The sequence below is a fragment of the Phaseolus vulgaris genome, chromosome 5, assembly GCF_000499845.2.
Source record: "Phaseolus vulgaris cultivar G19833 chromosome 5, P. vulgaris v2.0, whole genome shotgun sequence".
Lineage (NCBI taxonomy): Eukaryota > Viridiplantae > Streptophyta > Magnoliopsida > Fabales > Fabaceae > Phaseolus > Phaseolus vulgaris.
The window spans coordinates 30,574,928-30,587,406 of record NC_023755.2 but is presented as its reverse complement, the minus strand read 5'-3'; the positions used below and the strand labels follow the sequence as shown (position 1 = coordinate 30,587,406).

At 45.1% G+C, this 12,479-nt stretch overlaps 1 protein-coding gene across 1 annotated transcript; it reads right to left on the bottom strand.

The window, feature by feature from the left end:
- Window positions 1-8,950: 8,950 nt before the first annotated feature.
- On the bottom strand, window positions 8,951-9,955 carry LOC137834297 (uncharacterized). Its single transcript, XM_068642357.1, has one exon. It carries the CDS (start codon window positions 9,953-9,955, stop codon window positions 8,951-8,953), a length of 1,005 nt encoding a protein of 334 aa, XP_068498458.1.
- Window positions 9,956-12,479: the final 2,524 nt, after the last annotated feature.

Genomic DNA, 12,479 nt, shown 5'->3' with positions numbered 1-12,479 from the left:
AGAGAGGTGATCCGCATCACCTTTCTTGACACGAAGGATATCGCGATCAGTGTTGATGGATGAAGTCTCACCCAGCAGGGTTGCGGAAGCCCACGGGTATAGTCGCGCTGGGTTGTGGTGGGTTTGGTTGTGGTTGGTTAGGTCGAGAAGACACGGGTCTCGCGACTCGGTCGGAAGGGACGTTAGGACCCCTTGGGGGGTCGCGGGAGGAGGAAGGGTTTGGTGTGATTTTTGAACGAGCCATCGAGGAAGCTGCAAGAAGACGAAAAGGGAAGATATGAGAGTTCGTAAACAGAGAGACTCGACGGAAGAGAGGGAGATTGATGGAGATCAAGCCCAAGAGAACATGGAGGCCACTCATCAAGCTCAAGAAGAGGTGGAGGCACAAATGGAGGACGCCCATGGAGGTCAAAGTCCACCTCAAAGGATTACAAGAAGCATGTTCAAAGCCTTGGGAGCTAGAGGACATTTATTTTCTCTTTTTGTAGTGTCTTTAGTTGAAGGTGCTTAGAGGGAAACCTTAGAAACCTCTTTTGTTATAGCATCTTTTAGGCTTTAGTTAGGAGCTTTAGGAGGGTGTATTAGTAGATAGGTGTAGGAGTAGAATAGGGGGTGACAAAGTAAAGGAAGGGATCACACCTTCCTTGCTTAGGCAATTAGCGCCGGTTCTAGATAGCTTTTGGAGGGAATTTTGAATTGTTTAGCTTTCATTTTTCAGCACCTTAGGCTATAAATAGAGGTGCCTTCCTTGTAAAATTCAGATTTGAATTTTATCTAAAGAAACTATACTCAAAATTGGAGTGAGCATTTGGAGAGCTTTGAGCTTCTTCTCTAGTCTTATCTTGAAGGACCATGGTTTCCTCAAGTGGCGGCTTCCGCACTCATCTAGGAGCATCCATTCTTCTAGTGGCGTGATCATCCAACCATTCCTCCATCTTCATGAGCATTCTCTTCTCCTTCCTTTCTTCTTCTTCAATTTGTTCATGTTGTCTTGTGTTTTGAGTTGTTGTTGTTTCGGTTCTTCTAATTTTCCAGCACCTAAAGTTTGTTTGTTTCTTAATTCTGTTCGGTAGTTTTGATTTTAATTCAATTCTGTTCGGTTTCTTCTTTTTAATTTTCCTTTGTTGATTCAATTTGACAATATTTGGTTCAACCAAATGAGTTTGAGAATTGGTACTTGTTATTGGTGAGTTCTTGATTTTAGAACCATGATCCAACTTCTAAGAAAGTGCCTCTATATTTTCCAGCTCAAGGTGATTCCTCAAAGTGTCAAGAATCTTGTTCTATGTGGCTATTGGAATCACATCAGAGATGGAAGAACAAGGGGGGCTCACAGAGAAAAGGTTCAAAAACCCTAAACGCAGAAAAGAAAAAACAAAGTAGAGAAAACATCCCACAACGTATGCTCCAGACAGTTAATGGATGATGCAAACCGATTAAAATGCAGCAAATATCAGTAGAAGTGATAAAAAAAGTTACCTTTGGATGATCAGAAGAGTATTCAGAAAGATGGTGATTGGGGGAATCGAAGCGTTCGCTGGAGCGTTTCGAGAGTCTGAAGAGAGGTAGAAGATAATGAAACAGTGAAATGACGCGAAGTGTTTAAGAGTCTCGAAGAGTTTTGAACGTTACGAGAAGCGCAAATGGCAATGAATAACGGCCGTTGATGAATCCACGTGTCGAATGATCGAAGGAGTTGGTGAAGTGTCAAGTCAGTAAACAGTGCGAGCGCCAACGCGCAAAGCCACGTAGGCCGCCGGATTTAAACCTCTTTAGTCTTCTCGCTGAACAAGTCGCAGCTCGAGACTGGGGGACTTGTGTACCGACCAGGTCATCGAGTGTGATGACGTGTCTAGCACGTGACTATGTGGGGCGTGCTCAGCGGAACACGTCGACAAGAGAAAGATGAATGGTTCAGAAGTGAGCATAGTCGCCGGTTCATGGAACTGGCGTTCTATAGTGAACATGGTTGGTGGTCGCCAGGTTTATGTGTCATCGACGTGTTAGACAAATGGGAGATCAGGTGGTCTGACGCCGCCGCGAGGAGCACATCGTCGGATGTCCCAGTAAACTCAGTTGAAGCTGCTGAAGGCTCAGAAGAGTAAGATCAAGCGTATAATTTCAGTAAGATGATTGTTGCGCCAACATAGGGCGTGAAGGGCGTGTGGGTTGAAGGGAACAACTTGCCTATCAGCGACAGGATTCCCAGAGTGGACATTCGTTGATGGCAAGGTTTCCTCAGCCAGAACATGCATGGCGCAGCGATAAGGAGGGTGGCATTAGCGACAAGCGATATCACAGAGATGGTGCACTTTGCTGCACCCGATACTCGCCTTGTCAGGTGGTGTTCTAGAGCATATTGCGTGCTAGCTTACTCCTTGAGTAGAGGACTTAGCCGCACGACTGGTTACTACACAGAAATGACGCTCAAGTTACCTCAACCTAGATGACGACACGTGTAGGGTTGGATGCTACCTGTTATTCCAACCCAGATGATGACACGTGTAGGGTTGGATGCAATAGAGAAATGACACTCAAGCTATCCCAGCTCAGATGATGACACGTGTAGGGCTGGGCACTACCTGCTATCCCAGCCCAGATGGCGACACGTGCAGGGCTGGATGTGAGCCACGCGTCCAAAAGCATAACGGCCTGGAGAGTGAGAAAACCTAGCCATAAAGGTAAACTTAACAGAATTTACAGAGGTACGTTTTTCATTACGGCTCATTGCTAGAGTTGTGTGCCTTTAGTACGGTTTCACAGAGCATATTTTCTCTGAGTCTTTGGGTGTTCTTGTTACTGACTTGAGCATCGGAGCGCCACCGGCCGTAGAGGCGCCACCTTGTGTTTTCAGGTTCTCAGAGAGGTTTTCTATGGTGTGGACTTGAAGGCCACGTGGAGTCAAGCTGGTGAGGAGGTTCGTGACGAGGCAACGCTCTTACGCTAGGTCAACCGGCAGGATCATTGAGCTAAGATCTTCAACTTTTTGTGGTTAAAATTTCATAATCCAGTTCGCTTTATATCATTCCAGTTAAATCAGTGAACATCAAGCACAGTTTGCATAAAAATATTTTCCAGTAGCTCTGTTTTTGTTTTCTTCATCTACTCTAGTGCTTTTCTTTAGGTCTCTTTTGTGTGCCTTCTTTTTCATTGAGTACCTTATTTTCTTGCTTGTCTTTTATTCATTACTCTTTGAGTTTGTCATACAGCTAGTATTCCTTTTGTTATAGCCTTTTATTGCTTATACCTTTTCTTGTTTGTCTTTCATTATTCATTGGTTTTGTGGTGAAGTGCTTTGAAGATTGTGTGCTCTTGCTTTGACATATTTCATTTGATGGTACTCAAGGCCTCAAGATCAGCTTGGTCAAGGGAGTATTCTTTCTTTGGAGTGATTTAAGTGACACTTCACTTCGGTAGTTGGTTCCAAATTCTTTTGGCTAACTTTGTTTTCTTAACTTTGTTTGCTGTTTTATTGTTTGTTGTTTTCTTTTCCAAATGGCTTCATAATTCTATTAAAAGTGCCTAAGCTATCTCCAACTCAAGTTGATTCCATAGAATGTCAAAGAATCATCTCTATTTGGCTAGTGGAATCATATCACTTTATATACTCTAGGGTTTCCACTGATTCCGCTAACCATAATTAGGTTTACTGATGGTGTGCCTTAGCGCCGCTATCACCCACTTTTAGGGCAATCTAGCACGTAAGACTCCTTACTAGAGTGCAACCTCTTACGGGATGACCACCTGGGTACCAACTTGTGCACCTAATCTCTGGGGCCATCCGTCATGGGAGTACCCTAGCTGTTCACATGCCATGCATGCAACTCACCCCTGGAACGTGACCCTCACGGGTCGTCTCTCCTCTAGTGGCTCTTTACTCGTGTTACGCCTAAACGCGTCATCCACACCACATGCATGGACCCCTCGTGATCTAGACTTCTCCCTAACTAATAATTGCTGTGTGTTCTAGGATCCACCTCTCGTGGTCCAACTCTACTGTTTGAGTCACCGATGTTCGATCTCTCATCGCCTTCACCGCCCTACCGAGGACACATCAGCACATCCTGGTGATTGGCCTCTGACCACTCTTCAGTACCTTGGCTCACGTGCCCAGCGAGACATTGGCCCACGACACTCGTGGGACCCAGCTTACGCGGTCCCATCATTACTAGTGGTCAACGACACCCGAGGACTAGTCGGTACAGTCATAATCTATGCTTACAACTAGGGAGAGACGTTGTGCTTGTTTTTGTATAAGGATATCCTGAAATCCTTCTATTTATAATGATTGAACTTACAACTACGTACATGCATGTATCCATAATATCCCTGTTTAACCTATTTCAATTAATGCTCTCACCATCTTCTACTCAACCAACTTATTGTACGTAGTACTATATTTTATTATTAGTGATCTCAGTTATAGCACGTGGTTTTGTAATTTGTTTGAAGTTATCTTCTTATTTAGTAAGGAACAAATGAAATCTATCACAAGGTAAAATTGTAACGCAACTTGAAAAAAAATTAGCAATCACACCAAAAAATTAGCAATCACACCTGAAATCGAAATTTTTTATAAATTTTCTCTTTAATAATTTTTTATTTTCTACTCTTTTTTTCCTTGTGTTTTGTAACCGAGTGAGTAGTGTTGGTTACCAAAGAAATCGAAATGCGGATATGCAAAGAAACTGGGGAGGGAGTGTCTCACTCGTGAATAAAGAAAGGAAGAAAAAGCCTTATTTCTTTCGTTAATGTTTTTTGTCCATTTATTTTCCTTTTCACTCTTAAAAGGTTTGTGTTAAATTACCATCTTACCTTTTCTCTAGACAAGTAGAATTTTCTTTTCACTCTTTTTAACACGATTTGGTGCCTCTTTGCATAAGGGTGCACTGTTCCTGCGGACGGAACTGAAGGTGCACCCCTTATTTGGATCAGGGGATTAAGGAAGATGAGGGAGCGGGGGAGGGGTGAATGGAAGGTGCAGGTTTCTTCTCTTAAATGCAGAGAAATAAGAGGGAGAAGAGAGAAAGTCACAATGACGCATGTAGCCCTATTTTTTTTATAAAATCTGAATTAGTCACAATGACGCATGTAGCCCTATTTTTTTTATAAAATCTGAATTAATCACAATGTAATTTTGTATCTATTTTTTTAAGTATCCCATGCACATATAATAAAACATAAAAAAAAAATAACTAAAATTGTAAAAAAGTTTATATATTAATGGTCCTGTCGGTTGACCGAAAACGTCTACGACAATCTCAGGCCCAAGAATCCCTGCGTTCGCACGTGCTTTCCTTCTGATTGCACTCCGACGCTCAAGTCAATCTTAGGGCTAGGAAACACCCAAACTGTTAAGCGTAAAGCTTTGTGTAAACTGTGTGTGTGAAGCGGCACAAATGAATAGCGTACCTTACTAGGTTTGTGACTACCCTTTATATAGTCTAGGGTTTCCACTGTTTCCACTACCCAAAATAGGATTTCTGAGGGTGGGCCCTAGCGCCTCTATTACCCACTCTTAGGGCAACCTAGCGCGTAGGGCTCCCTAACTAGAGTGCGACCTCTGACGGGACGACCGTCGGGGTGCCACCTCGTGCACCTGATCTCTGGGATTGCCCGTCCTGTGAGCGCCCTAGCCGTTCACGTGCCATGCGAGCAACTCACCCCTGGGACGTGACCCTTTCAGGTCGTATCTTTTCTAGTGGCTTTTTACATGTGTTACGCCTGAACGCGTCATCCACACCACACGCATGGGCTCTCGTGACCTAGGCTTCTCCCTAACTGATAACTGGTGTGTGGTCTGGGATTCACCTCTCGTGGCCCAGCTCTGCTGTTTGAATCACCGATATCTCTTCGCTATGTCTGATGTCTCATCGCCCTCACTACACTGTCGGGTGGCACATCGTCACATCCTGTTGAACGATGTCTGACCACTCTTCGGTACCTAGGCGCGCGTGCCTCGCGAGACGCTGACCCCTGCCACTCGTGGGACCCACCCTACGCGGCCCCACCATCACTAGTGGTCAAACGACACCTGAGGACTGGTTGGTACACAAGCCCCCCAGTCTCGAGTTGTAACTTGTTCAGTGAAGAGACTAAGTCCTCACCTAGGCGACCTATGTTCCAACAGCGCCTGTAACGAACTCTTTGAACTTTAGGTAGCACGCCTGCCCGTCTTATCTACTGCGTATAGGTAGTGGGGGTTTGCACACTAACCTTGAATTGACCTCACCCTTGCTCAGTATCAGGGGAGGATTTATCTGTAAACTGCGCTGCTCAACCTTGGTGTTCTCACTCGAGAGGACGACGTTCTCTCCGAACCTGCCCTTTCCTCTCCCGAGACTTCTAACCCAAGGGAAAGCTTGTGACTAACCTCTTAAAAGGGGATTTCACCGATGAACCATCAACCCTAACGTTCTCACTCGAAGGTAAGGTGTCCTCTGTGAACCTACCTCCTCCGCCCTCGAGGTCCTCTAACGTAAGGGAATGGCTCGTATCTGACCTCGTTCTCGCTCAAAGGCGAGGGAGGGTTTCTCTTGTGAACCATACTAGTTCATTCTTGGTGTTCTCACTCGAGGGGTAGGTGTTCTCTACGAACCTACCTTTCCCACACTCGAGGCTTCTAACCCAAGCGAACGGTTCGCAACTGACCTCATCTTCGCCCAAAGGCGAGGAGGATTTAACTGGTGAAGTATTTCGTTCAACCTTGGCGTTCTCACTTGAGGGGGGACGTGTTCTCTACGAACCTACCTTTCCAACACTGAAGGCTTCTAACCCAAGCGAACGGTTCGCAACTGACCTCATATTCGCTCAAAGGCGATGAGGATTTAACTAGAGAACTATTTCGTTCAACCTTGGCGTTCTCACTCGAGGGGGGAGGTGTTCTCTACGAACCTACCTTTCCCGCTCTCAAGACTTCTAACGCAAGGTGAACAGTTCGTAACTGACCTCATCTTCGCTCAAAGGCGACGAGGATTTAACTGGTGAACTATTTCGTTCAACCTTGGCATTCTCACTCGAGGGGGGAGGTGTTCTCTATGAACATACCTTTCCCGCTCTTGAGACTTCTAACGCAAGGTTAACAGTTCGTAATTGACCTCATCTTCGCTCAAAGGCGAAGAGGATTTAACTGGTGAACTATTTCGTTCAACCTTGACGTTCTCACTCGAAGGGGGAGGTGTTCTCTACGAACCTACCTTTCCCGTTCTCGAGACTTCTAACGCAAGGTGAACAGTTGTAACTGACCTCATCTTCGCTCAAAGGCGAGGAGGATTTAACTGGTGAACTATTTCGTTCAACCTTGGCGTTCTCACTCGAGGGGGGAGATGTTCTCTACGAACCTACCTTTCCCGCTCTCGAGACTTCTAATGCAAGGTGAACAGTTCGTAACTAACCTCGGCTTCGCTCAAGGGCGAGGAGGATTTATCTGGTTAACTATTTCGTTCAACCTTGGCATTCTCACTCGAGGGGGGAGGTGTTCTCTACGAACCTACCTTTCCCACTCTCGAGACTTCTAACGCAAGGGGAACAAGTTCGTAACTTCATTGTACAAAATTCGAGAGCATATTTCAATCGAAATTTATTGGGTGACCTCATTAAAAAACCCTTATAAGGGGAAAAGAGCGTCCCCTAAGACAATGTACAATGTTATTGTTTAACTGAAATAACTCTGAGGTTGACCGCTTTCCATGTGCGAGGAATCGCGCCTTCCTCCCGCGTCTCAAACCTGTATTCTCCATTTCCAAGGGCCTCTGTCACTCTGAAAGGACCAGTCCGTTAGGGGGAGCTTACTCTCTATTTGACATGGGACCGTTAGGGTCACCTTCTCCAATGCTTGGTGTCTTACCTCAGGCCCTTGCAATACATAGGTTTCTGAACCTGATCCCCTTTCTGAACAAGGACTGAACTAGTTTGCACAAGACTGAAGGGTTGGCTAGGTACTCCTTCAGCCTGATGAACGCCTCTTTACACTGGGTCCATATGCACTGGAAGTAAGGGTGGCCCTTGTCTCCTCCAGTTGACACGAATCCGGACAGGGCAGCCATGTGCCTCGTCACTGCACACATTTCTGGGTTCGCTTCTATCCCACGCTCAGTGAGCAAGAAACCTAGAAACTTCCCTGCTTCTTTTCTGAACATGCACTTCTTGGGGTTCAACTTCAGCCTGCACTTAGCTATTGTCGTGCATAGCTCTTCTAAGTCAGCAAAATGTTGTTCTTTCGCCCGCTGGTGGACAGGTCAGACCTTGGCAATCCGATCCTACGCCGTGAGAGCGCTGCCAAGCTTGAAGATCTTTCCTCCAATCTCTCTTTTCCCACATCGCTGATTGGCTCAGGTCGCCTTTCCCAGGCGATCTCTGCGTGGGTGACCTCGGGCTGGGCGACCTCTTCTGAGTGCGGTGCACGCGTAGTGACCATGAATACCCCTCTCTTCATTTTAAGGTTGTTCTCATAGGACCTCTTAGCCTCCTTCTAATCTGACTTGATGGTAATCACTTTTCCCCCCAAGTCAAGCAACTTCATCTTCATGTGCCTCGTCGATGATACCGCCTTCAGCCTGTTCAGCGTAGGTCTACCTAGCAGTATGTTATATGCGGAGGGGGCGTTGACGAAGAGGTACTTGATGTTCTCCGTACGGGACGCGGTACCATCTGTGAAGGTGGTCCTCAGCTCCAAGTGCCCACGCATAAGGCCTTACAGGTCGGGGGACAACTGCAGCTTGTTGAAAATCGTCCAGAACATCACGTCTGTCGAGCTCCCTTGATCTACCAATACACGGTGCACCCTCCTCCCAACGGTTACTACTGAGATCACCACCAGGTCGTTATCGTGTGGGACGACGTCTCGAAGGTCGGCCTTGGTGAAGACGAGGTCAACGTCAAGAGCGTCATCCGCCTCTTGCGCTTCTACCGACATCATTATTCGTGCATATCTCTTCCTCTGAGAAGTGGTTCACCCTCCTCCCGAAAAACCTCCTGCGATAGTGTGGACCTCACCATGCACGGGTATCTCGTGCCCCTGATCCTCTCCTGATGTTGTCGAGTTCAGGGCTCCCTGTGACTCCGCCAAGTAGTCATTCAAGAAACTGCTCTTCACCAGCTCATCTAACTGGTGTCCCAACGCCAAGCAGTTGCGTATGGGGTGGCCAAACGCTTGGTGGAACTCGCACCAGGCGTTCTTGTTGGGTCCTAACTTCTTGTCGGACTTAGCGGGCATCTTTAGTCTCTCTGCTATGTTGGGGATAGCAATGAGGTCCTTTAATTCTACTATGAATTCGTGCCTAGGAGGCACATTTTCTCTTGCATGCCCCCTGGTTTGGGGCTTCCTGGGTTGGTAGAGTTGTTGCTTCGTCGGGGTCTTCTTCTCTGTCGTTGCCTCATGTACCCTCAAGGGTTGAGGTCGACCTGGTGCATGTGGGCGCGTGGGAACAACACACGCACGCTTCTCATAGACTTCTCCCTCCGCAGCAATGTGAGCCACCACTCGGCGCCTTATCTCACCAAAAGTTTTAGGGTGGTTTCTGATGAGTGATTCGCTGAAGGGTCCTGGCACGATGCCCTTTCTAAACGCATGCACCATCATCTCTTCACTCTTAATGTTCAACCGCACAACCTGTGCCCCAAAACGGTTGAGGAACTCCTTCAGGGACTCTCCCTGATACTGCCTTACGTCAAAAAGATCGTAAGAAATGGACGGGGGAGCCCGATTCACGATGTATTGTTCTCTGAACAGTTTCATGAGTTGTGGGAACGACGTCACGTGGCCATCAGGAAGACTGATGAACCAATCCATCGCAGTTCCCACCAAAGTGCTCATGAACAACTTGCATCGCACCGCGTCAGAGCCCCCAACCAACATCATATGCGTATGGAAAGCCGTCAGATGAGCTTCCGGGTCCTCTGTACCGGTGAAAGCGACCTCTGGCCCTACGAACGTGGCTGGTATTACTGCATCCATGATCGCTTGCGAGAACGGCATTGGGAACTCCCTGGGCAGCGTCACGGGTTCTTGATCTTCCTTACTTTCGCCTTCCTGATTTTGCAGATCCCTACGCAATTCGTCATTTGATCGGTGTAGTTCTTCATTCGCTGTCAGCGACGCAGCCAAATCAGTCTGGATGCGTTCTTGATTCGCTCTTGACGCAGCCACTTCTTCTTAGAGGGCCTGCATCGTGTCCATAATCTGTTGCAGGGTGAGGCTTTCGCCCCCGTTTGGTGCAGCAGATCCTTGCCTCGTATTTCTCATCTTCTCAATCTTTATGGTTCTTGTTGGTGGGACAGCGTTTTAGATCGTGCCCCACAGTGGGCGCCAAATGTTCCTGCCGGTTGACCGAAAACGTCTTCCTACGTCTACGACAATCTCACGCCCAAGAATCCCTGCGTTCGCTCGTGCTTTCCTTCCGATGGAACACCTGAAAACACAAAGACAAAGGGCGTCCTAGAGGTTGTTTGCACTCCGACGCTCAAGTCAATCTTAGGGCTAGGAAACACCAAAATTGTTAAGCGTAAAGCTCTGTGTAAACTGTGTGTGTGAAGCGGCACAAATGAATAGCGTACCTTACTAGGTTTGTTACTTCCCTTTATATAGTTCAGGGTTTCCACTGTTTCCACTACCCAAAATAGGCTTTCTGAGGGTGGGTCCTAGCACCGCTATTACCCACTCTTAGGGCAACCTAGCGCGTAAGGCTCCCTAACTGGAGTGCGACCTCTAACGAGACGACCGCCGGGGTGCCACCTCGTGCACCTGATCTTTGGGATCGCTCGTCCTGGGAGCGCCCTAGCCATTCACGTGCCATGCGTGCAACTCACTTCTGGGACGTGACCCTCTCAGGTTGTATCTTTTCCAGTGGCTCTTTACTTGTGTTACGCCTGAACGCGTCATCCACACCACACGCATGGGCTCTCGTGACCTAGGCTTCTCCCTAACTGATAACTGGTGTGTGGTCTGGGATCCACCTCTCATGGCCCAGCTCTACTGTTTGAATCACCGATGTCTCATCTCTATGTCTGATGTCTCATCGCCCTCACTACATTGTCGGGTGGCACATCGGCACATCCTGGTGAACAATGTCTGAATACTTATTTATTTGAATTCTACATTATTTTATTATTTTATTTATAATTAAAAAATTAATTATTTTAATTAACTAAATTGTGTACAAAATTAATTATCATTTATTTCTTTTTTTATACACAATGATAAATTTATAATCTTAGAATTAACACAATTCAAAATATCCTTACAACCATCACATCACTCACATATTTCAATAAATTTTTCTCACATATTCACTCTAAGATACCTCAACTTTCTTCACACTTCCACTCCCTCACCCTCAACTTTTCACTCCCCCACACTCTCTAATCCAAACAAAGTGTTACTTTTACTATTATAACATTAATTATAGTCTCATATATAGGAGATTGATGGGTCCATTATAAAGATATCATAAACTCTTACCCCATGTCATTATTAAGTGTTAGAAATATAGTTGGCAGCTCAACTACTTCTATATTACCTCATGTTGGTGGATTTTTCTCCACTCCTTTTTAATTAATGCCTTCATTCTCTCATTCAAGTGCCTTCCTTGCAAACTCCAAATTGAATGGTATAGGTAAAAGTATCTTTTACACTTAAATGAGATCTTTGGTACCGGATATTATTAAGGCATTATGATGACGTATCTTTTTCTCGAAATCTATGATTACTTACATGATTATCATGAACTCTTTGCTATTAAGTCGAATTAGCGTTCTGAATTACAATTAAGAATGTATTACCTAATGGCTAATCATTGTTTGAAACGATTTGGACTTTATAAATTTGATCATATATGTCGACACAAACAAGGTATTGACAACTGCATCTATCGTCCGATATCGAAACAGGAAAAAAAAATTAATAGATGTGGCCAAACATTAACAAATTAATATACTCATTTCTTCTAAATATAGATGGATTTTAAAAGTATGTTTCTGTCATGGTGTTGTGATATTTTCTATCCATTTATTTTCCTTTTCACTCTTAAAAGGTTTGTGTTAAATAACCATTTTATCTTTTCTCTAGACAATTAGAATTTTCTTTTCTATCTTTTTACCAAGATTTGCTTTTACAATTATAACATCAATTATTGTACTCTTTTTATTCATCTTCTCTTTAAACTTTACAAAATTCTCATAGTCTCATATATATGTGATTGTTGGGTCCATTATCAAGATATCATAAACTCTTACCCCGTGTCATTATTAAGTGTTAGAAATATAGTTGGGAGTTCACCTACTATGTTACCAATAAATTAGTCTTTTTTAATAAAGGCTTAAAAATCCCCGGAGAAACGACCTCCTTTCTGGTATTTAAAATATCTAATATTTGATCTATCATTTTCCAACTCCATTAAAAGTAATATGAATGTTTACTGATGGTGAAATCCACTGCAAACAATTTTCTTTTCAAAAATCCTAATCATTATTTGACAACTATA

What these genes read in the sequence shown, in the direction of transcription:
- LOC137834297 (XM_068642357.1), bottom strand. Translation starts at nt 9,955, where the DNA reads ATGGATGCAGTAATACCAGCCACGTTCGTAGGGCCAGAGGTCGCTTTC.